Source organism: Neodiprion virginianus, chromosome 4 (genome assembly GCF_021901495.1).
Source record: "Neodiprion virginianus isolate iyNeoVirg1 chromosome 4, iyNeoVirg1.1, whole genome shotgun sequence".
In the NCBI taxonomy this organism is placed as follows: domain Eukaryota; kingdom Metazoa; phylum Arthropoda; class Insecta; order Hymenoptera; family Diprionidae; genus Neodiprion; species Neodiprion virginianus.
In genome coordinates, this window is record NC_060880.1 from 38,824,026 (window position 1) to 38,851,263 (window position 27,238).

At 37.5% G+C, this 27,238-nt stretch overlaps 1 protein-coding gene across 1 annotated transcript; it reads left to right on the forward strand.

The window, feature by feature from the left end:
* The first annotated feature begins 695 nt into the window (after positions 1–695).
* On the forward strand, positions 696–27,196 carry LOC124302173 (uncharacterized). The gene is made up of 6 exons (XM_046758023.1): positions 696–1,285; positions 24,263–24,468; positions 24,714–24,849; positions 25,212–25,351; positions 25,459–25,723; positions 25,826–27,196. The coding sequence occupies exons 1-6, from the start codon at positions 1,228–1,230 to the stop codon at positions 25,894–25,896; spliced, it is 876 nt and encodes a 291-aa protein (XP_046613979.1). The 5' UTR covers positions 696–1,227; the 3' UTR covers positions 25,897–27,196.
* Positions 27,197–27,238: the final 42 nt, after the last annotated feature.

The following is a 27,238-nucleotide window of genomic DNA, read 5'->3' on the forward strand; positions in this document are numbered from 1 at the left end:
CCAAAAAACAATAAAAATTCTCATAAAAATCTACAAGTTTTTATGAGAAATTATGTATCCTTCAAATTTTCCACGACAACAATTATTTCTAAAAAAAACTGTACGAAATGTACCAGCGTCGTTAAGAATTCGTATAAAAATCTTATAAATAATTTTCACCAGGTATATACTATTTAATAATCGTTTACGTCGGGCTCTATGGCAAAAAAACTCTTCCAATATCGAGGAAAAAAATAACAGCAACGTTACAAATGCACGACTGGTTTCAGTTTTCGGTTAGGATTCGAAGTTCCGACAGTCCTAACCCTAAAATCCGAGACGAGAACCGGTTCTTTATTTCGTTAGTCCGAGGAGCGCTCACCAGGTGGCGTTCGCAAGTGGCACTCCCGTCGACCAGCTGCAGGCGCGGCCGAGGGTTCGAGGCCGTGGATTTCGGAGGGGGAACCCCGGCGCCTGAACGGCAGTGGCACCGTTGACAGAGAGACGCGTGCGCGCGAAGTTTCGACTCGCCGACTCATTTCCACTCAGTTCACCCCGAGACACCAAGTGCGAAGGGTTGCCGAGTAGGTATCCATCCGAGGGTAGCGCCGGCTGTTTTCACGCCGATTACAGTCTCAAGCCTTCGCGGGGCCGCGGAATTACTGGGAGGGGCGATATATTTTTTTCCGAGGGGTTGGCGTGCCGATTTTCACTGCCCCGTATATGTATTTTTGAAATTTAAAAATCGCGTGACGGCGCATTCTCGTCCCATCGACAAATGTTCCCAACGAGGGTTCAACACTGCAGTTATCTATGTGCTTCTCCGGACGATTCCTACACACCGATTTGTCCTAGTTTGCAGATGACGTTATTCGCCCGTCGATTTTCGGTACTGTGATTATACCTGAAATCAGTGCGAATTGTTTTAACGCCGCAGTTTCGACGCTGTTTGTGTGAATTTCTGTGACCGTTTCTAGGACTCTTGATACCAAGACGTAATAACTTGTAATACGTTTTGTTTATTTTATTTATTTATTTTTTATATTCAATCTTTGGTGCAGTTTAAAGATAATTTGTATCGGAAAATAGGGGAGAAAACGAATTTTGCACGCCCTTCGGCATTCTTGCCGCAGCCGTCGCCGCTGCCGCTGCTGCCGTTTCTTCTGATTCTTCTCTTGCTCTCTGCTGGGGATAAATCCGGTCGTTTAACCGCAGATTTCATTCGGTTAACGCAAAGCTAGTCGAGACATGGATTGGATCCTAGGGATTATCCTCGTCGCGGCAATCATCCTCTCCGTTCCATCCAGTAAGTTGATTAATGTTTTAATACCGTCAATAGACTTCAACTACCACTATTGTTTACCCATCAATCCGCTAATCGACGTTTTTAACCCCGTCTCCGATTGCCCTGCAATTTTGAGAAGAAACATACGCTTTAATTTCTTACCGCGTAATAAAATTCCGGGGTGCTCAAACGTCGAGAAATTTTGTGGAAAAAATGGAAGGGAGTTCGAATTATACATACTTATGCGATGGTTTCAGGTATTTCTTGTAGAATCTGCGAAGCACACCGCGGCAGTGTTCATAAAAATTCAGTACAACTTTTATAGGAAGAGACGCGATGTTCGCATAACGTACTACATACCTGATGTAAACCTTGCACGTATAAATGTAATATATAACCCCAGGCGAATTTTTGACATGTCAAAAGAAGATCCCTATCAGCGTATAAAAAGTAACGTTTTACCTATGATATTATATGCGCGTAAAACGAGTGACGGGAATTTTATTCCAAGGGAATAACAAGTGATTCTTTTATTTTTTTATTCTTACAGTTCCTCGATGCTTGAACTCTTCCCATGCAAGGGTTTCTTTATCGTCCCGGTGAAATGTCGCGATATGTTTACCTGGATGTAAAAAACGCTTAAATCCGATCGTACTGAAAATTCATTTTATCAAACGAACTCTCTGAAAACTGACGAGATTTTTTTTTTTTTTTTTTAATAATTAAATTAAAAATACTGTTGTATCATATAAAGGAGAGCTGAGAAAAAATCTCCCCATTCTTGTAAACAACTTTTTCAACATCGAGATTCGTTCAATTATTCTCTCTTCATGCATCACCGGCATCTTTGACGGAGGTCTTGAGAAACCCCGACAGTTGAAAACAGACCAAAGATCTGTTTGTAACGGTAAAATTTGATTAAAAAATCGCGTTGTTTTTGTTAAATAAAAATTCACAGTCATCACTGCGGTATGATTGACATTTTTTTTTACAATTTATACGTTCTTGTTGACGTTAATCGTGTTTCATGGATTATAAAAATTATACCGACCAATAAATTTCACTATCATCTTTCAGTCTCGATTGTTTTTTCGAATAAACCGAGTCGAATCGCTGCACCGAGTTCAAGCATCCGGGCATTTGTCTGCAGGGAAGATTTGTCGAGGCGCAAACTCGGAACTTTTCCATGTCCCCCACCCCCCTTTTAATGAGCATGGCAAGTAGCACTTGGACGATTAGCCGTCAGTGGGTCATCGGGATATTTGACTCTTGAACGTTGAACTACAGCGTATAGCGTCTCTCTTCTCTCCGGAAACGATTAGTTGGGCGATTAGATGTGAGTCGAATGTTGGAGAGGCCAGCATGAGGTTTGGTGATGGCAAAAATTTCGCATGTCTTAAAACGGGGGTTGAAATTCCGAATTCCGAATTTGAAAAGTTCCGAAGGCGCCTAATTCCGAATTATCCGATGGCGAACCTTGAAGTAAATAAATCAAACTTCGAAGAAACAACGAAGTTTCGAATACTCGGAAATCCGACGGCTCAAAGTTCCGAATTGCAAGATTCTGAAAATTCAAGTCCCGATAGACAAAAATTCCGAAAAATAAAGTTCCGACGGTGTGAAATTCCCAAAATTTAAGATATCGAAAATCCAAAACCAAAGAAAGATGAAAGTGACGAAATTTCAGCAAGCCAGATATTCACGGAACTGAAAATCTTCGATCATTCGGAACGTCGTTGTTTCAGATCTTTAAATTTTCTCATTCTCGGACATTCGGAACTTTGATTTCGAATATTTCAAATTTTATTTCTTTACTTCAAGTTTCGCCGCGGTAAAAAATTCGGCATTCAGCGCTTTCGGAATTTTTCAAACTCGTAATTTCAACCCCACCCCATGCGACTGTATATTATACCCGTAATGACAAGGACGACGCGAATTCCCGTCGATGATGGCATCGCCGACTTTTAACCCTCGACCCCCCCCCCCCTCCCCCCTCCGCATGTTTCTACCGCGAATTTAATTATCCCACCCGGGCGTATGTATAATAATATCGGGCAACACACACGAACGGTTTTTGTAAATTACGCATTATGCATATAACGGGGGCATAAGCAGCAGGGCCGAAAGGGTTCACCCCGCGAATATAGAGGGGGTGCAGTAATTGTCGTATGTCGTGCCTGCGGCTCTCTACGGTTAATCCACGCTCCTCGTGAACGTCAAATTGCGGATCGTATGTTTTTTAAGCATACCTACGCTCTTTTTGCTTTTAACGCTCCTGCTTATTAGCCCTCTCTTATTTTGAAGCTCCTTCCTTTCTTTTTCTTTTTTTTTTTTTTTTTCTCTCATTTCATTTCTGGACGTAACATTCGCCCTGCCGTTATGTACGTATTTTTATACATACCCACCAATACGTGTACCTATGTATTGTAACGTACATGTGCATATTAACCCTATGATTTCCCCGTGGGCCTGTTTGTACGTACGTTATACGCGCGTATAAACAGGGGGAGGAAAAATTCACGCCAGCGAAGAAACCGCGTCGGTTATTTCGTCTCTTAGTTTTCTGTTAAATTCACACCCCGTTATAATAGACGTTGTAAGAAGTTCTGCTTATTTGTTCGAATTGACGGTAATTGTTCAGACTGCCGGGGTTATTCGCCGCGCGTACACAACCAAGAACCCACATTTACACATATAGTCAACAGCATCGAATTGAAGGTTAGAGAGAGAGAGAGAGAATGAGAGGAGAAATGAAAAAAAATAAATAAATAAGACAAATAAATCGTTCGTTTAATTTGCCAAATTTTTGTATCATAATGGAACAAAGATATTTCGATAGAAATAGAAAAAGTAACGTTTTTTTTTTCGTTGGTACAATTGGTAAAGTCAATGAAATTAATTCTTCTTATGTTTTGAAGATGATTAAAAAAAAAACATTTTGTTGTACTGTAACAATGTTGCAGTTCGTTTAACGATCCCGGATATTGAGAAAATCGTTATTTCGCAACATTATAGGTGGGATTGTCTGACATTCGATCACAAAACCGTATAAATTAAACGAAACATGTAAATACAACTCGAAGATATCGAAAACTCAACTCGTATTCTAGGTCGTTCTGTAAAGTTGAAAATTACTGAAATATCTGTTTCACCGTCAGTTGTAAAGTTAGATTAACGTTACCAACGTCAAGTTCGTGTATTCTGACCATTTTTCTTGTAATCAAACAAGAGTACCTAATTCTTTCTCTTCTTATACACGTTCAAATTTCTTCGGTTCATATCAAATTCCGAATCACGCAAGATTTTACACTGTAGTAAATTTCTCTCGAAATCAGTCGACGAAGTGCAGAATAATATGTGTTTTTCTCTTCAGCGAGAGAGAAAAAAAAACATCACAATTACACAGATATAAAAAAAAAATCGTTAATTTTTCGAGTCTAACAAACATGCCGAAATAAATGTTTCGTTGATTTTGATAACAGATTTGCAGTTTCACTGATTATAATAATAAAAAATAATCGTTCGATCAAGATGACTCTTTTTTCCTCAAATCAAGTGACGTGACATTTCGCTTAAAAATAATAACAATAACAATGATAATAATAAACGAGTAAACATTCAATTTGCCGTGTTTGATCGGAAAATTTAGCAAATTCTTTCTCTTTTTCACGCAGCATAATATTAATGTAATATGCATCTTTTTGGTATTAGAAAATCACTTGAGCGATGCGACGACGCGGCGATTCGCGTTAAATTTTAAACGACACAGCGTCACCTTACAACGTACAACGATCTCGAATTTTTCCACCCTACAAAAACATGCTGAAGCCTTACAACTCGAGGGTCCATTAGCCATGCGGAAATGGTTAAAACAGCGAGTGTTCCTCCTCCTCCTCTTCCTCCTCCTCCTCTTAGTCCTGGAGGATCCGCGTCCCTCTTTCGTAAAGGTGCGCAAAAGCACACGACACCGTATACATATGTGGGTAAATTTAACTGGACCAGTCAAAAAGTCGTCGTCATAATCCGCCGATTAATTTTTGCGTACATTTTTGCACACTGTCGAAAACTTGAGATGTACACGTATCACGAGTACTCGCTGCCACAGGTTCCGCGGAATTTGCATGTTGTTTATACATACATAATAGGCTGGTTCTTATTTGGGTAATTTTGGAATTGCTTCGCGTTCAACCACAAAAAGTAGTCACACTGAGAGAAATTTTTAGTTCCTGTTACCGCTCGGTCTTTAATTATTTTCATTTTTTACCACTATCGAAAAATATAGTTCTGGTTTAACGATATCTCTTTTACTGAATTTTTTTAATTACTGTAACAAATGAAATTTTTATCAGTGCATGTGGTATAGAAAATAATCAGGCTAAAACCAAAAAAAAAAAAAAATCCGATAATTCTAACACGCCCCGCCAAACAGTCGAATTTTGTATAGAAAAATGCAGACGTTTAAAATTTTTTCAAAGAAAACACTGTCAGTTACTTAAATACTATGTATTATAAAACTGATACAGATTAAAAAAAAACTGATCTTCGCTGATAACGTGATAAATATTAGACTTATGAAAATCTTACAACATATCTTTTCTGCAGAGGATTAAATTTCTTACAAAACAACCGGAGGAATTTTTTTTTTTTTCTGTTTTGTAATCTATAGTTAAAGTAATTAACAGATCTCTTTAAAAAAAAAATTCACATGCCTGCATTTTTCCATATAAAATTCTACCGCTTGGCGGAGTGTGTTAAGGTTGTCGGAAATTTATTTTAGATCTGGCCTAATTTTTTTTTCCCAAACAATCTGATTGATTTTTGGTCCTTGAGCGCGAAGAAATTCCAACACATCCGAAACAAGAACCAACCTAATATATATACATATATATACAAACGTGTTAAACGCACGTTCAATTTACATACATTGATACGTGCAATACCTATACGTATGTATGCATTTTACAGACAGCACACAACCCGCGGAGTTACGAATTATAACAGAAACGTGATTTAAACAGTGTACACGAGGAAAGCAAAGCACATCGGTATACTGTATATATATATGTGTGTGTGTGTATATATATATATATCGTATATAGCTATATACCCACCATCCAGACGGGCAGGAGAGGAGTGGAGAGGAGAGGAGAGGAGAGGAGAGGAGGTCGTGTTCTATCGATTCTCTCTCCGGCGACCAACGCTCGGCCGACAAAACCAGAGCAAACCAACCTGCCCGGAAAAGGAGATGCAAATTTTTTTCGAAAAGAGACACTCGCCTGTTCTCTTATTTATTTAAATTTTCATCCCAGATTTATTACACCAGCCCTTATCTCATCCTGCGGTTTTAGGGGATCTCTGTCGTGTCTTATCCGTTCGCCCCTTGACTTTCTCTTTGTTCCCTGCGGTAGGAAAAAAAAAAAAGGAAAGAAATGGTCATGTTACATACGTATGATTATTAATTACAAAAACTTCCGGCAAAATCGATATCTTTTATATAATACAATGTAAGGATTCAAATATTTTTCAAATTAGAAGCCAAATTTGGTACAATAAGAAAGTGTTTATTTAGTGTTACTTTAGTTTCCTGATTATTCCAACACTGAAACTGTTTCCTTGTATTTTTATTTTTTTTTTTTATTTTTAAGAAGACTTTGAAAAAGTCGGAACTTTCAAAATTAAGACACGATTTCGGAAAACCTCGAAACCACGCATCGTGTTTACTGTGTATACAAGTAACATATAAGCTAAAGTGTTTTGCAAATGTAAATTCGCAATTCGCCCGTGTATATACTATATCCATTTATAAATTAAAACGCGTGACTTACTTAACTTTGTGATATTTGTTCGTTCGCGGTTAGACGATTATGCTAACCATACATAGGAACGAAATTAAAGATCAGAAGAAAAGTTTCGAGCGAGTTAATTTAATAATCCGACTTGCAGCGTTAGCGGAAAAAAAATATAAACGTAAGATGTTTAACATGTTAGGCTCTGCTGTACGGGTGTTTGTTATTTTTTCTTTTCCTCCTTCTGCCGCCTAACGCTGCTGCAAAGTCTCCACTAAATGAACATATCTTTGGAACTAATTCCGTCTATACTCTCTTTTTATTTTTCTTTCAATTTTTTATTTTTTTTTATTCATTTTTTTTTTTTAATTCACGCTGTTTCTCGTCACTTCGCAATTGCGTATTTATTTTCTTAACGGATATGATCTTTGGCTTCGGTCACTGCGGAACTGAAATTAAATACCAGGATCGTAACTCATCCTATAAGTACAACGATTTGTTTTCACAGCGGCGAGTGAAAAGTGTAGAAAATAATTATCGTGTCAAACGGCACGGAGTTTGAGTTTAATTAAGCGAATTAGAAAGAAATATGTAGATGCAAATTTTTGACTTTCTGTTGTAATTTAAACTGCATTTATACACCGGCGGGATATGAAATAGATTAAACCGGTCAACACGAATTTTGATTCTGGGTTCTAGATGTCAAATTTTGATTTCTTCTACGTCACTGACAAATAAAAAAAAAAAAAAATAGTTTCATTAGGTGAAGTTTGTTTTTGTAGAAACCAGAACGATATTTCGGATTTTAATCAAAATTACCTATCTTCTCAATCATTTGTTGTAAATAACTATTAAGCAAACTTCAGTTTTGTATTTAAATCACCTTTATTCACAAATAATAACTAATAATAAACTGCATATGTAAAATTGACAAACAAAGTTTAAAAATCAATTTTTTTCCTACTTTTTCTATTTTAGTACAGACTTTTCTCGTATCAAACCCCAAACGTAATCTTTCATCATGCTCTCGTTATAATGCCTCTGATAACGTTAATAACGACAAAGTCGGTCACATCGTGGTAAAAAGATTTTCCTTTTTCTTCCAAACAGGCACCCGTACCAGCTATCAACCAAAAACTTCAAGACCTATTTATCAACGTAAAAAAGATAAAAAGAAAACTTTATAAGTAATAAATAAAGGTATTGGTTATTACTCAATGTATAGAATCGAAATTTATTTATCTCAAGAGAAACTCAAAAAAAAAAATCTATTTTGTTGATCTGCACAGGTGTTATCTCACATAGCTGAAATATTTACCGTTATATAATTTTGAAAACCGTTGTTTTATTTTCCATATTCTTTTAATTCGTTAATCTATTTTTCTTTCGTGCTCGAAAAATGGTATATAAAGCCGATTCGATTCGCTTTGCGTTGAAATCAAATCGCGATTGGTGTGACGAACAAAATGCGAACCAAAAAAAAAAAAAAGAGATGGAGAGAGGGAGAGGAAAAAAACGTTTCACCGCATCAGGGTTTATTTGCGGAAAATAATTTGAACCCTGGAAGTTCGCGGACTTGACGATTAGCGAGATAGGCACACACACACACACACACACACACACACACACACACACACCCTTAGGCATCACCGCGACGGTTTTCCGCTGAATTTCTGATCGAGTTGGAACGCATGGTGTCCCCAGTAACTGTGTTTACGGTTGAACGGGCTCCGGTGGAGGTGTAATCTGCTACCTCTACGGCATCTAGATAATTGAAAAAACGAGAGAGAGAAGGAGAGCGAGGTGGGAGTTATTCGGGTTTCAAGTGACAGATCAATGAATCTCCAGTTACCTATCACCGATGCTGCAGCCAAGGCGGGCTTAAAAACCAATTCGTTCTTTTCCGGTGCGGGAATAGTATATTGTGCAACAAGGAGGCAAACTCGGTCTTGTCGGGTCGAGCGTAAGTTGTGAGTCGTAGGTGATGTCGAAGACGAATATTGCAAATACGAGAGGCGAAAAGTACGTTGCCTCCTTGTTGCACACGAATCTTTATACAACAAGATTATGTTACGCGTTTTGTCACCAAGCACGAAATTGAGGTTAGAATCGCGTAATATCGGATATGTTGGCGACAGCGCATACGCGTAGTACGGAAAAGACTACTTTTAACACTCTTAGGATTTGAAAGTGGTCTTTTCTGTACTCCGCGCATGCGCATTCGCGGAATAACTCGATTGTCATTGAATCGGGTACTTTCTGTACGGAAAACAAGCATGGAAAAACGAGTAAAACATGCTCGCGTTGTATAAAGTAAATTAATCAGATCGCTGTGAGTCATTCGCACATTTATAAAAATATGTTTTCTCAAAAGTTCGATTTCTTTTTACAAACTGCAATTACGAATCATATACTCTTCTCCCTGTTATCGGTTCATTGATTATATACTATATTAAAGACTTTTTTTTCTAGAGGGTTTTACATATTTTATAACAGACTTCAATTTTTATGTTTACGCGGCTACTGCACAAACTCTTTACAGAAAAAAAATCTAAACTCTTTATCATAACGGATTGCAAACCACTTTTTTACTTTGATTGTAACTGTGAAAGTTTCGGTTTCTGTGTAAGGGATGAAATTTTTTATTTAACATTTTCTGCAAATTTCAGCACTCAAATTTGAAATATCCTCATTTGAAGTTTTTTCTTGAAAATAGTAAATCTCAGCCTTGAAGAAGAAGATGAAAATTGATTGCTTGTCTGGGATAATAAATTACACAACGTGAGCGAATCTGTTATACCTATATGTACATCTAATATTTGCAATTTATTAAAGTTAACTCGCACAAAGTATAGGAACAACGATTACGGATGTATATAACACATTATAATATGCGCGAATTTATAAACCGAGCGGCAAATCGGTCCGAATATTAGGACTCAGAGACAGCTGAGAAAAATGAAATTGAATGAAACATGAAAGTAACAAAAATATATATATAAGGATTTCAGCAAACGTGTGTTCGCGTGTGAGGAATGCATTATTATACATACAGGGAAAAATATTATCGTTTAGAGTACGGATAACATTTAAAAGTTACACCTGACCAGTAGCAGTTACACTCCGGCACGATATAACGCAATTAATTATACATTATTGACGCGACTCTCGCGTGACATTTTTCTGTTTTCCTCTTTTTTCCGTTTCCTTCTTGTTCATTTTCTTGGGTTTTTTTTTTTTTTTTTTCCTCCCACTTCTTAGCTTTTTTCTTTTTCCTCTCTCTCTCTCCCTCTCTTCTTTCTTCGTCGTCTCTCTTCCTTGCGGTAGACGAATTAATACCTTCATTTGTATTCCTCCGAGCAGAGAAGCAAAGGAGCGAGATAGCGAAAGAAAATGAGAGCGAGAGAGGGAAAGAGAAGAAGAGTGAGTGAGTGAGGGAGGTCGGCATGTAGCGTAGCGATATTGTACCGCAAAATTGCTTTAATTAACAATATCGCCAAACTAAGCGAAGCGAAGCGAACTGCGAATCAAGAAGGGAGAGAACGAACTGCGGCAGCCAAGTGACGTGCAGTCGGTGAAAATTACTGAAAAAGAAAAACACGATCGCTAAGCGGTGATTAAAAACCTGCATTGCCTCATAGCTGGGATCATTGTTTATATATTTTATATTAAACTCCAAATCGGATCTGCGTACACGAAACGTTGGGAGATTACGTGCATGCATAGCATATATGTACATTATAAAGAGTGAATTGCGAACGACTGAATGATTGATGCGCATGCGCAGAAAAAAAGCAGTTGTTCTGACAGGCCGGCCAACATTCATAACAGCGGAGTTACGCAAGTTTTCCCTTTCCAATTTCTCATTTGTAAACTTGCGTGACATTTTATTGCCAAGGAAATTGACCGGCAAGAGTGACTGAATCGATTGTAATGATTACAAACAATGGAAACTTGTTAGTTTTTCTACCTCTAGAGTATACCGCGTAAAAATTTTGTTACCAAAAAACGTGGGGGAAAACTTGAAAGTTTTACTAACATTTGGTTGCTTCATCACGCAGCTCGATTCACATCATAATGTTTTGCAACGTGTTTTTGAATAAGGGTCCTGTACGAAAGAGTCGAGTGTCAATCCCGCTGAATCATAAATTGAGGTGATAGGTTGCCGCGGTGTATCTAACCTCAAAAATGTTGGTAACCCTGACAGAACGACTGCTATTGCTCGTGAATTTCAGCGCATGCGCATTGAACCATTCGGTCGTTGGCAATTGGTGGTCTGTGGGTATATCGTGGACCGGAGGAAACGACTGTGAAGGGGGAGAAAATAAATGAAATGAAATGAACTGAAAAGAAAAGGAAAAATACTTCCGTATACAAGCGAGCAGCGTCTAATTTTATTCTTGCAGCCCACGCTGCTTGAAAATCTCGCTCCTTTGAGCCTGACATTTCTACTGACAAGAGACGCAAAAAAGAGTCTAATTTACAACAGGAGGTGGGATATACTAATATCGTGTAATATCTTGCGCGTATATAAGTATATATCTATCCGAATATATTATGCACACCGCATTATATTTATATTTTGTATTCTTACATCAAAAATAGATTTCGTATATTAAACATATGCCATTGTATGTATACATATATTCAGACAAGTCGTCTCGGATTATATCACTGCGCGTAGATGTTGTATGAAACCCAAAACGATCCTAATAATTCCGTCTCGTTCAATTCAATCACTTGTCAAATTTCTTGCAGTAAAAAAGCGTCTGCTATGCGTTTAATTCATGGATCAGTTCAGTGGCGGGTATCTGGTAATAATTAAAATTAATTATTCAACGATTATCGACCATAACAATTCAATGAATTATTATACAATTATTGTAGTACAAATGACCGTTTCAGTCGCATGGACGAATTAGGGGGATTTATCCGGTGTGTACACTACAGCCTGGTACATAAAAACTCAAACCGCGACACATGTATAAAGTATATGTAATAAGTAAATCGTATTACAAATGTGTTTCGCAATGTGTATATAAATCGACCGAAATACTTTGTGATGAGATAAAAATCGGATAAAAATCAACCACGATAAAGGCGATAAGAGAATTAAATTTGAATAATAATAGTGCCCAAAAGTTATCAATAAATTTTAAAATATTGAGAATATTCTTTAAAAATTCATGTGTATTCAGAAAAATTGACGAATTTATTTCACACGATGAAAAAAAAAAAAAAATATCGCTTTCCCTAGAAATTTGTCAACATCTTTTGGGTATTGTTAGTATTGAAATTTAATTTTCTTCTCGTCTTTATTGTGGTTGACTTTTTTCATATTTTTATCTTATCACAAAGCATTTAATATCGTCGACGAGACTCACTTTTGGTTGAACATGTACAGCCAATACACCCTTAAGCTAACGCGATCACTCCAAAAATTGTTTCTCTTTAAAGTTCACGGATCGTTCGTTTGTTCGCCTCCTCTTTATTTCATAAATCATCCACACCGGGGCAATTATAATTCATTAATGTCTCTATGTCTATGCGTGGAAGTCACATAATATAATAATACGGAAAAGGGTTCGGCTAGTTTCGTGTTTAATTGTTTAACAAACGTGGAATGATTATGAAAGAAACGAGTCATCCGTCCCCCCGTAAACCACCCTCCAGTGGTCAATATATCCAATGACACACTCTACTCGTTCTACCTGCTTGCCTCCATTCACTTGTGTTTCACGCAATAGACACAGGTCAATACATATATGTCATACCATGTACGTACGTTACATACACGTGAAATAACCGGATACGGTGGCATCCGCGAAATTGGTCGCTGTCAACGCGGTTCAGAGACCCACCGAATTCACTTCAGAAAATCACTTTGTAATGCTTTTGTTTTTCGTTTCAAGGGAGTATTGAACTTCGACAAATGCTGCAATTCATGTCTGCTGCATAGTATGCGTATATAAAAAAGACAATGCAATTGTAACAATGCCATCGAAATTTTTATGCCGACTCGTTCAATGGTGCGTGCATGATCTAAGCGTAAAAAGATTTACAAATTTAATTGTGTATAAAATAATGTTACAACGATTATTTTTCACCGACTCAAAATAATTGATATATAAGAGCAGAGAAAGTGAATATTATGATTGAAGGAAATTTATTGTATCGAAGGATGTGGTTGAGTTTTCGATAATATACGCCTGTGTTTTGATTCAATTAACGGTTCGCTGAATTTCCGACAATTATACATATAAAGTCGTGAAACAATGATTTTCACTGTAAATGCGGTTCGTTAAATAATAACGATTGAACTACCTTCAACTTCGTAATAAATATGACGAAAATGAAGAAGTTTAACTACCGCTAGGCGGCGCTGATGTTACGTCCGAAATCCTGTACTGCGAATTTATCTAATGAAATGTTGGACGCAGGTATTTTCGTACACAACTGTTATGTGCCTTGACAAAATGCAGGCTCTAAGCTTTAAAAACTACAAATCCACAAATTTATTACATCAGTTCTCTATTCCTTGTTGCCATAACCTCAAAACTCATTCATCGCGTTCTTGTTTGTTGGTATAAAATAGTTACAAATGTTTCATATTTGATTTCAGAGGTTGTTTGAAATCAGCCCAATGCAGTAATAACTTTTTGTTGTTTTGCCTCTTATTTTAACCGGTTATTTTTATTTCACTACAGAATAGTTCATATCCAATGGTAATTGGTTACAGGAATACGTTCCATTGTACTTACAATGTACACGAAGTGAAGAAAAAAAAAATCCATAAATTACAATGTGATTGCTCTTACTGTCCAACTATGTTCAATTCCAACTCTACATTCTTGTTAGCATGAATCTTTGAAAGCTTGCAAAATAAAAGGAGCGTCTAACAAAGCATTCTTAAAAACTAACTATATGTATACAAGTCCAACTCTATATTCCCGTTTGAAAATGTATCCGTGTTTGCAGAATAAAAAAAAAAGAACGTCTACAATAAATCTCGGAACAGAAATTCCCCTGCAATTGCAAGAAGAATTTCAAACCGTTTTAACATTATAACTATGCAACAACGATCTGCAGGAATGCACGGTAGTGTAATAATTTTTTAACGCACGGAATACAGTAATTATACACAACAATGCCGAAATTTAGTAACGTTAACGTAAGAAAATATGAGTAAAAAAAGTAATTATTTCGCAATTTTAGGACAACATTCACGGAGTTGGCTTTGCAAAAACATCGAGTATAATTTCTTCTTCGTCGTAGTTTACTAAATTTCCGACATTCATAAAATCTGCAAAGTAACGATTATTCCTAAACACGAATCGTTAACGCCAACGCGACCAACTTCATCCCCATTTTATGCATACAGAGATATCTTGGTGGATTCGCAAGAGCAGCTTCGCGCGCTCGCGGGTTTCAGCGAACCGTGGAAATATCGATTCGATCCTTACATAGTTAGTTATATAGCTGCGGCGGTCACACATCCACATCATCATCCCGTCGTCTAACACCAGCCACGGGCACACGAGTTTCAACCTACCCCTATAATCGTTACGCGATGCACTCTCACGCGCGTCGTTCTCTGCGCTTGTGTGTTGGTTTCTAGTGCTACTTAACTAGCGCATATATCTAGGCACGTGCCTATTGTCCTCTCTGTCTATGTATAAATGCGTGTCTGCTGCACTGTGCGCACGGTGCATATGTGAGTTTTACAAGACTTACTGACTTCGCCCGTCACTGTGTAAAGGCACGGCTCCTTCTCTCGAAGGCTCGCATTGTGTTTAACCCTGCGTCAAGATTATACGGAGTTACCCCTCTAGGTAGTTCTCTTTGTCCGTGTTTGCGCGGTGCGCAGAAACTAATATACGCGCCTTTGCGCTGCGGCGCAAACTGTCTAGTCTAACCTCAACTGCTCGAGTTCTCTGCACGTATTATATGCATTACACCTATAATCTACGTAAGGCTTCCAAACTCGAAATCAGTCGACAGGGAGCTTTTTGTGAAACTTGTCACACAACACCTGCGGATAATCAATCGATGTCAATTACTTGTAATTGTAATGGAAATAAAATTTGAAATTATAGACACGTTGTGTTTTACAATTAGATGATTTGGTGCGGGTTCATTATACATGGTAGGGGGGGGGGGGGGGCTCTGGTTGAAAATTTTTACGAACAAAACCAAATAAAGGACCCGAACCCTAATAAATAGACCCGGAATTCCATCGGCCGGAAATTAAGCACGTTTATTAAATTTCGTGCGTGTATAATAATGTGATGCGTATCGTAATACGCGTCAAATTCCGCTTTTCAATTCTTCGGCTTTGTCGCTAACGCCTAATTCCTCTCTTTCAGGCTACTATGGGTATACCCGAGACCCCACCGAGACCCTTGACATTATGACTGACGCTGCTAGTAATTAGTTTAACGACCTGTTACGGATTTGAAAAAGGTTCTATGTTTTTTTTTTTTTTTTTTGTTTTTTTTTTCTGTGTATGTGTTTGGGCGCGTCATTACGGGATACTGGGTTAGAGGTGATTACACGATTTTCACCCTAACTTTTGTCGAATCGTTGGAAAAAGTATATAATTATAAATAAAAGCATCGATCTTACGGAAGCTTCGTAAAATATGATAAAATAATTATTACACTATTTACATTCGTTAAATTTCATTAGCGAAGATGAAAACGTTGAAGGAAAAAACGGGCGTATAATATACTTTTCAAATGAAATTCGGATGTTGTTAAACAAGCCCGAGTCGAAGAGAAAGCTTTGGCCGCCTTTACCGCACGGGGGGAAAACTTTCCGACGGGAATTGAATATTTATATACAGGTACATTATATTTACGCCCGGGTGGGCTGCAAAATAATAAAATTCATTTTAGGGACAATATATATATACATATATATATATATGTCAGTGGTCCTGCATAAAAAATTCTCTGCTTGAATATATTGTAAACCAATTTTCATCCCGGTATCACAAAAGGTTTTATATATCCGCGTGTAAAAGGTATCATACATTTACCATACGTGTATAGGTATAATAATGTATGCCCATATCAATTGCTTCGCGAGCAAAACAACAATCGTAACAATATCGAATCGACAATGGTTAACCGCAGTTAAACGATTTCGTTGAACCCGCATAATATGTCATATTGCTGACTCTGACGTGTGTAATTCATTGCTTCGCTATGTATAAGCTAGCCGCAAATATAATTTGTGTATCATACGGAATTTGGAAACGAGTAAAAAATTTTACTTGCAGTATCTGTTATTATTTTTTGTATCGTTCAGTAGGATTTAATTGCACTGTAGATTATAGCAAATACGTGACTTGAGCTTCATAACAATAACAATTGATTTGAAAGTTTAGAACGGAAAATCTGACTACCGTTTTTTTCATTCACTCTCCGTCGAAAATAATTCAACGTCAGCTTGCAAATTAGTCTCGTACGTATAATATATAGGTACGATATGTATATGGGTTTTAAAATTTATTTTCCCAGACTAGCTTCGTGCTTTTTTGCTAGGCTCCAAGCCTAAAGCTTCAAGATATTCTCATCCCAGTCTGAGTAGGTATAAATCAAAATTTTTTACCAACTGAGAGAGGGAGGAAAAATATTATTTACGTTTCGGTGTTACGTCTACATATATACTCTGTGTTATAACAGGGGGTGAAAGATAAACCGTATAAGTGGTTGATAAGGATCTTAATCGCCGCTCGGCATTGCATTACATATTTAGCGTATTATACGTATGCTCTGTACATTATCGTCCTAGGTCGTTAAAATTCTCGTTCTAAATGCAAAGTACGTATAAAATAGAAAGAGGTAAAGAGAAAGATAAAGAGAGAGAGAGAAAGGGCGACTGTTTTGCCATTCAATTTTCGCGTTCGGGTTTGTGCGCTTGAATTACGCCAGTCGTCATCCGGCTAGTTGGACAACGAAGAGAACGACACCGATTCGCAAATCCGAGGGTTCAATTGCCTTTTATTCATCGGTATATCCATCCGTATTAGCCCTCCACCTTTCATAACTCAATCGTTACGCCCCCGGGCTTCGCCTCAGCTGCAGGCGTAATAATAATGATCCCGTTTATTGCAGGCACCTTATATGTATATCCTCCCGCCTCCACCTACGACTATTAAAGATAAATTGACCCGTTTTCAATTAATAACAATTAAGCCGTTTTAAACGACGAGCAGCCGGCACGCGTGCAGCGTCTGCAGCACCGCGATGACGACTCCTCGTTTTATTCTACGTTTGTAACAACACGTGTATGCGTGTACGTACCTACGTAAGTTCGGACTACGTTACTTGACCATATGTTGTCCTACTCCGCATTGCCTCTGGAATTTTCACTCTTCCGTGACGGACAAAAAATAGGGGAGCCCATCCACCGTTCGGTAAAATTTGTACAAGCAAACTCGACGCGCTGAAAAGACTGCTGACGAAAAAATTTACCATACCAAGGTTTTTGGATCTGTCGAGCGTGTATTTATGCAGTTATAGTTTAGATGTAAAAAATAAATAAATAAAATGTGTCGAAAGATAGACGTGACAATTGACAAAGGTTACAACAGTCTCAGATAAATCACATTATTACATACTAGACTTTTGCATCGACAAAATAAAAGTCTAGTTTGATAGATTATGATGAAAAGTAGCTCGTTTCATTCGAGACAAGTTTTAGATCGAGCTCGTTAATTGCAGGATAAATAAAATCCGATATGTACAATCGTCGTGATTTACCGATAACAAACTTACTATTTAGAAGGAAATAAATTATTGTCATCCAAAATTCATTTATGAATAAAATTAGCTGTATTGTTTGTCAGAATCGAACAATCAATATAGAACAATCTGGTTTACTGTGATGTTGTTAACAATAATCTAACAATGATGTTGACAGTTGAAATACATCATTTTTTAAATTTTGTCCTCAATCACGGAGATTTTTCAAAATAGAGGTGGCTGGATTAGCTTCAATGACACTTATCAAAGCCTCATTTTACTAGGTTTTTATTTCAACCCTTATTTGACCTGACATACCGTCTCATGCATTCTTAATTATTAGGATATCGAAAGTTTAGAACCGCTGAAAACGCTTAGCGGTTTTTAATTTCAGTTTCTATGCAGTTGAATGTTCCAGAAACGTACACGTTTCCAACGTTTGCTACGTGATAATTTGAAATAAGACGATTCATAAAATACAAAAAACACCTTCACTGAATTGTAACTGATATCGTTTCAATTGTGCACCCAGTATATATTCAATTGCAATTTGCGATCCTTTTGGGTAGGCGGAACTTATCTTGGATTACATCGGGTTTCGGATTTCACTTGAATGTATATGTCGAGTCCCTCACATTCCAGCGACGACGTCCAGCCTTGCTAATCTAATCTAAATAGTAATCAACTAATCATCGCTTCGCGTTACGGGTTACGTGTATTGTTTCCCATAACACACAGACGCAAGGGAGAACTGTTTATAATAGATATCGGGGACTTATGAATGTATATTCGTATATACACAGACGATGGAATGTGGATAATGTAATAATTGTATGTATAAAGAGCAATTGCTCCCTTCGATGTTTGCCTCGCGGTACATAAACAGTATAAAATAAGCATAAACGATAATAATACGGATGTTATACACGGTATATAACGCACACCGCTTATACATATGTATATACATATATATGTAAACCCAGGTGAATCAATTTGATGCGGGAAAGTAAATATAAGCCGGTTGCGTATGCGTGTATACGTATATTATAAAGAAACCTGTGTGCCTTGATGTACAGAATTTGGTCGTTGAGAGAATTCTGAAAAAAACAAACAAATTTAAATAAACACTGTAGGTGCGCTGATTTTCTTAATAAATATTACATCGAATCTTAAGTAGATGCGTACATGTGTTATTATACATAATAGTACATCATAGAGCGCAGGATGTGTACAATTTTAATTCCACAAGAATACGAAATGTTCCGTTCTTCCTAGCGCTGATGTTTCGTCAAAGCAAAATGTATTAAAACAGAAAACAGTATTACATTTATCCACTTTTGTTCCCGGCAAAGCGTATTATAAACTTACACTGAATTCATTCTTATGAAATACATCCTGCTGACGTTTGCTAATCCTTTTATAATATACAAAGTGAGTTATATGAGCGCTATTTGTTTATACTATGCTTGAACAATACGATGTAAGTCAATCTAGAACCCACTTGGTAACCTACACGTTTTGGGTACAACAATATTCATTGATACCTTAACATTTCGGCTAACTTGTTTTCGGTCCGAAACAAAATACGAGTTCGATTCTATACGAGATTGCGAGTCATTGTCACATAATTCGCATAGAACCCGATTCGCATTTTGTTTCGGACCGAATACAAGTTAGTCGGAAAATTAAGGCATTAATGAATACTACTGTATGTACATAATATTTAATCCTCATTCTACAGGTTATCCAAACTTTTTCAATTTTGAAATTCAAACTTGTTCAGTTGTGTAATCTAAATTTGTCTCTTTTCAGTGCAAATAAAAAATCAACATACCTAATACCGATCCACTCAAAAAAAAAAAACAAAAAAGAAACGACACGATTTGCGAAGAACGGGGAACCCTGAAATTTTTACGTTTCATTTTCGCGTTCTAAAAATGAGTGTCTGCAACCTGTACACAGTCCCAGAGGCATGTTCGAGCCAAAAATTCGAAATCAATTCGAACGGCCGTTCCGCGTAAACACGCATAACGCGTTATATCTACTTAGCGAGCATTACGCTAGAGTAAAGAGGCGAGGGTGCAGAGGTTAGGTTGTAACGTTGAATAATTACCGGGCGTTTCTATTTGCTTTTTCCTGCATGTAAGCGAGCGGCGAAAACGTTGATGATGAATTATTATGAACACGGCATGGCGCTGCAGAGAGCGTTAGTCAAGCAGTAATATTATATAGAGACGAGGAAGCCCTCCGCAAAATGGCCGCTGCCCGTGCGAGTCCACCGTTATACATATTACATTTATATATATACGCATATATATATTATATTTATATATATGTATGTATCATATCTACATCTCTTTCTCCGAAAGAGCGCGCTGCTGGCGCATTGCAAGAGCCGTGGGAGAGAGAAAGAGGGAGTAAAAGATAGTAAAGTGGGTGTAAAGAGGGCAAAAAAAAAAAAAAAACAAATTAGTGCGGGAGTAATCGGGGTTGAGGGGGACCCCCGACGGATGGCAGCAGGGGGGAGGGGGGGGGGGGGCGCTGCAGTCGTCATCGACGACCCCTTTCGAATGCGGCTCAGTGTTAACTCGATATCCGACACCCGTTTGCCCTCCGTGGTAGCAGCGGACTGCAAAGTTGCCGATGTCGCAGATAACGGGCTTCCCTCAATCTACTTTCTCTTTCTCCCACCTCGGATCGTCAGGTATTAGATTTCTGTAAAACAATACTAAACAGAAATTAGACTGCGGCTCGGATGTACTTTTTACTCGGGATCCAGATATAGGCGTATAGGTGTAGTTATTATCACCGGCGCGCCCCATGAATCGCGACATATACACACACACTCGAATTTTCGCCTGCCCTGTGAACGTATCGATGTCGTCCCTTCTCGTATGTCTCACGGTTTACACCCCACTTCACCAACCATCAGCTCTATACTTCGGCCCCCACGTCTCTTGATCTATCGGTCAACTGCCACCTTTCCTCGGCAACGAATTTCACCCAAGGTGTGCTAGCTGTTCCAGTCTCTCCTGCAACCCCTACCCTAATTCTCGAAGCTACTGACCGCTCTGTCAGCCCTACAGTATTATGAATCATCAATGGGGGCGGGGGGGGGGGGGGGGGGGGGATATTCGTTGATAACTTATTATACTTATATACCTCGTGCATTTATCCAGACACGCGGATGTGGTGGAAGAAAAACCTGCGATGTGTGCGTACTCGTGGACTTCTTTTTATTGTAAAACGATGAACGCAACTCGATCTAATCGCCTCGTTTTTTTTTATCGATTTCTCTTTTTTTACCACGATTTTTGGTTGTTTTAATTGGCGGTTTTTCCACGTCTGCAGTACAGACTTGATGAAGGTTTTGAAATCGGAAACTTGTTCTAGATTTCGTTGTACATCGTAGTGGTATTATCGTGTTACATTATACCTGGGTCTATCCGTACATGTCACATCAGTTTATCATTCCAGTAACAGAATTTCAAAATCACATCTATACTGAGATCACTCATGCATACATACGATTGTTTATCACCATATTCTTACAATCTTTATTGTTTTTTATTTTCGAGAAGATATACACCGTCAAACAATATTCGTTGAACTCAAATTCTTGTTTCAACTTGGATAAAAATTTCTGCTACTGCGGTTTGCACACGAGTTTCCAAATACACGACACTGTGATAACCGCGCGCAGACTGAATGATTAATAAATTGCTAATTAACATCAGCGTTGGTCTGCCGTTTGTAATTAAATTTTTATTCAAAATGATACAAGCTGTACGCGGAGACACGCTGCTCTCTAATACGAATAGGTCGTAATTTGAACCAGAATATTCTATATCCTCGCTGTAGTTACATATGTTTTTGTACGTGTACATGTTATAGATGTATTGCGTATAATTATAATAAACGTGAGCGCATTTATTGTGCAGTTGGCGCATTTTAATCGATGGACAAAACTATACGTAGATATATATTTATATAACTATTATATATTTATATAATTTATAATATATATATCGTATGTTATATAATTATAAATATTCAACGGTTTAGTTGCAGCACAAATCAAACGGTACATATTGTATTTTTTTTTTTTTTTTTTTGTAATCATTAAGAACTGAGGAGTCGTGTGAGATTTCAATAAAATCTTGACAGACAAGCTTTGGATACAGAAAATTTGTTGAGGAAATTTGACGCGAAAAATGAAATTCGATGTAAAACCGGGGTATCATACGTGAAAATTGTATCCGCGTCACCTTTATTTCCATATTTATACCGCCAACAAAATGACAAATTAAATTATGCATACCTATACGTATATATATATATATATGACCACTTTCCTGCAGCAAGTCAGCTGGGGATATGTTTTCGGAACAACATTAATCAAATCCGAGTATAATCTGCGATTAAATAGGTTTGTGTAATGAACGAAAATGAGGGGGGAGGGGGAGAGGGGGGGATTAAAACAAATAAACAACAAGTCAATAAAATCGACAAAGGGACAAGCGCGACGCTAATCCGAATCAAGATCGCATGGCAGAATTTTTTGAAAGGGGGGGGGGGGGGGATGATGAACGTGTCACGTAATCGTATACGTACAGAAACAAAGCAATAAAAGACAGGTAGATATAATCACACGCATGCCGAGATTTATACAAATTTATCGGGGTGATGGGGCGGCGTGACGAGATTGCCGCAGGGGTTAATTAAACCGAAACATTTTGAACACACCGGTCTAACTTTCGTCCGGTGCATGGGTAACTTTTTAACATTGTAAGTATATAACCGACACGACATGATTCAGACACACAAGTTGTGTGTATCACAATTGCGTTCAAGCGAATGACTATGCGTGTGAATTCAGCTCGGCGGCAGCTAAACGTGATGCAATTGCGTGTATTCAATATGCATATTGTTTCGTGAGTCATTCTGCCATGCACTCAGCGATCCGACGGGTGACTAGACCCGCTGCACCCCCGCCGAAAAACACGCTGTGCCTGATGACGCAGACAAACTTGTACCCCCACAGTGGGTTGTTCATTTTTTAACTTTTTTTTTTTTTTTTTTGAGGTTTTGATCGAAAAATTTGTCACAAATACTGGAATAAAATTGTCGTAAAACCTGGTGGAAGTAGGAAAATATTTAGAGGTCGCTACCAATTATTGTAATACTTTTTGTTTATTTTTACGTGTACACCTCACAGACTTATATATATACATATATTAGTTTATTTTTTTTTTTAGTATCGTTGTCCAATTAATCGTTGACCAATCAACACCAAACTGCGCCTAACAATTCCGCAGTTGGCTGTTCTCGCCTTTTATAGGAAAGATTAATCGTCTCGGAGAAATTTGGATAACAGTTTTTGCTATCGAAAGAGGAGTATCACATCACTTTAATGTACCTATTTTGTTTAAGACTAAATAAAAAATATTATAATAATTGGCAGCGATCTCCAAATATATTCCTACTTCCACCAGGTTTTACGACAATTTTTTTTTCAGTATATATTGGTCACAAATTTTTCTTTTTCAAATCAATCACTCTACCCACAGTCGTTATTCCGATACAACCAGCGAGTTTTTCCTCACGATATTTACAGAGTCAAGTTGTTATCAAGACACTACTTGATAGTTCCGCCGTTCACCAAGTTTGGCAAGTTCATTGATTTCGAAAGTTAATTCACCCATTTAGTTTATTCTACACTATTCGCGTAATGATATTTTAAGCAGTTTTTCTCCGTCGACTGGAAAATGTTAAATGACTGCTAATTAATGAGGGGTGATTTCGGGTGATTATGTATAAAGGATGTCCTTACAACAACTTCTTGTACAAATTTATGTATTTGAACGATCGTCGATGAAATGTTTTTTTTAGAAATTCCACGCAGTAGATACTCTTGAGTATAACCAATTATTTATAAAAAACATTAGATTAGTTGATTTGACGAATTTCTATTTGACAAATTGGCGATCAGTAAATTCGCCTGCATTTATGCAATGCTGGTTACATTTTACCGATTGACATTTGTTTCGTAGTAAATGATTAGAGCTAGTTAAGAATTCGGCCAATCCTGAATAATATGAACAAACAAATATCGGTCGGTGAAATGTACACTGACTTGCATAAATACAGGCGGATTTACTCCATCTGAATAAATTGTCCATGGAACATTTCAACGAAATATCTCGGTTAAGTACGCCCAAGCATAATTATTACTCCTGAAGATCAATTTTATCTACTGAGGATTTTTCGTCTTTGGTCGGTAAATAATTCAGAAGTATACAGCGAGTCGATCCTTCGACAAACAAAGAATTTCTCCGAGAGGTCAGCTTGTATGAATAAAATTGAGAACAAATAACAGATGAATAAGGAACACCTTACGTATAGAACACGTTCGTAGTTATTTAAAGACCGTCTGCGGCATGATTATTTTGCAATTTCAGAAATCGAGGCTCTGAGAATGATGGAGCTACTGATACCGAAGCACGTTGTGCGGGGGCAAAACGTTAAACTCGAGTGCAACTTTGAGCTGGACAAGGAAACGCTTTATTCGGTAAAATGGTACAAAGATGGTAACGAGTTTTACCGATACGTCCCGAAGGAAATGCCGCCCGTTATCAACTTCTTACTGCCCGGCGTAACGGTCGACGTAAGTCATTATTCTACCTGACGTATAGTTTCTGTCCCCCTTTCCCACCTCGTCGCGCGATTCCCGATAGACGACGAGGACGGATCCGTCTTCCTATCTTTTTATATAGGTATATAACGACCCTGTAATAAAATCCCTATCGCCGTTGGATGCTGGAAACTTAATTGCGCCAACGGTGAAATTCTTATAAAGGAGGAAAAGCACACCCTCGAACAAACGTTGTAACGACACATTTTCATCGACAGATTCACAATTCCACCGAAAGATCGGTCGTACTCCAAAAGGTCACGCTGATGAGCTCGGGTCGGTACAGATGCGAAGTTTCCGCGGAAGCTCCCTCGTTCACAACAGTTTCCGATCACGCGGACATGTTGGTTATCGGTGAGTACAAGTCTTGTGCTTTGTAGATTTCATAACCAAATTATGCGAGCTGTGGTATTTCGGGAGTTTTCGGTGAAAAGTCCAGACGTAAACAACGCCTGCGCCTGCAGTTAGACAACCGAAGCTACATCTGACACGCTTTAAGCTGCTTTAAGTATATCAGATGTAACCGTGTTTGCCTATCTGCAGGCTAAAGATCGTTCTTTTTCGGGGCTTTTCACCGAAAACTCCCGATATGAACCCTAAAAAATTGTAATTAAATATCGTTATAACCGAATTTTCGGTACCTAGAATCGTTACAGTTCAAAAACGATAATTTAAATTCTGATAACCTTTGTCCTTCTACGATTTCTGTACTTCAGCTCTACCAGAAGAAGGACCAGTGATTACAGGAAGGCCTGGACGGCAACGATTCCGAGTCGGAGACGTTGTCCGTTTCAATTGCACTTCGTCGAAATCAAAGCCGCCAGCAATATTGAGTTGGTTTATTAACGGAGAGCCGGTGAGGAGATCCGAATAATTATCATAATCTACAGTAAATAAAGATGTTGCGTTATATACCTCGTGCTGATAAACTCTTCTTTTTTTTTTCATTCCTCCTTCCTTCAGGTCAAAGCTCAATACCTGAGAGGCCCGCACATTACGGGAGTTGATCACGAGGGGTTGGAAACCCCAGTTTTGGGTCTGGAGTTTCGTTTGCAGACGAATCACTTCAAGCGTGGCGACATGAAGATTAAATGTCTCGCGACGATAGCTACCGTGTACTGGAAATCGAACGAGCAGAGCATCGAGGGTGATAAACCGGTCAAAGCACCGGCCATGGAAAGTCGCGAGACCAGAGCCCAAGGGCACACTCATGCCGAGCACATATTGGGTAAGAAAAACGCAATCAAACTGCCATTAATTCACACCGAATAAATCTGTGCTATGTTCGTTTTTTCTAATTAAAAAAACATAAATAAAAATCATATTACAGCGAGCAGTGGTCGAACGACTATCGAATCTTGTCTGGTACTCGTGACAGCAGCGTTAATTTTACTGCGATAAAAAGATACCTTGAACACACACACACATGCATACGCCTGCCTCTTCCAAAAAAGCAGCTCATCATTTTCGACTTCGTTTGACGAATTTTCTTCACGACGAAGACGGAGAAAAGATAAGGAAAGCAAACCATAGAGACATATCTCTATGAAGCAAACGCGCATTATTATATTATACATACTTACATATGTATATTGGAAAAGTAATAATTATGTCATTGATATTTTTTTATATATTATTATTATCACGATTACTATTATCACTATTGTTATTATTATTTCTTTTTTTATTATTATAAAAAATATCTCAATAGAATATCGTATATTATATGATGCATATTTGTAATACTTTTTATATGTAAATATACATATAGAGATACATATTATATATATATTATATATATATACACATATATGTATAATATACAATAACGTATGCGAAAATAGTTATCAGGGCCTAATCATTTAGGTATATCGATTATATATTTAACGTACTGGAGTTGTTGCATTGCTATATTCGTAATAATTGCATTGTTTAGATAATTTTTATTGTGTAGATTCACAAGAAGGAACTCGCGTTTTTCACGAACAGGAATTCGGAAAAATCTAAGGAATAAAGAAAAAAATGAACTAATCGGGCAGTCTATTTATTGACTTGTTTGAAAAGAACGTGAATGGTATAAAGAATTTTACGCTTCTGTTCTATAACATAACAATGAAATGACTCCACTGCAACTATTGCCGTCACATCAGACGTGATAAAGAGTTTAGGTACGAATATTTCGCATAAACTTATATGTAAACTTTGTTTTAATCATTTTTAAAAGTCTTTCTACTGAACAGAGTCTGCAATTTCTTATTGCATGATATGAGAATTTTCGGGTTGCGATATGTACGTAGCAGTAAATTCTTTTACTTTGAAGTAAGAACGATTTCTACTATCAATTCACTATTTCAAATTTTATAACTGATCTTGGTAGAAAGAGAATATATTTTTAGTATATCGTATAAAAAATGATTAATGTTCGCAAACACTGTCCATAAAAAATGGCTTATTATTATTTTTTAGATATTGTAAAACTCTACATATACGGGTGGTGGAAATTAATGACGATGACTTCTTTTTTTCGGTTGTCCCCGATCACTTGTCATTCATCAAGGATAGTTTGCTTATTGGTTATTGTATACTTCTCAAAGACTATATTTTGATTTTTAATAACTTCTGTATAGCCTTTACTAATCTAGTCGGTACTTAGTAATCATCAAATAATATTGTATTACATTGATATTCTAAAGAAGAAAACGAAAAAAAACGTGTGAATTTAGCATGTGTCTATATTAGCTGT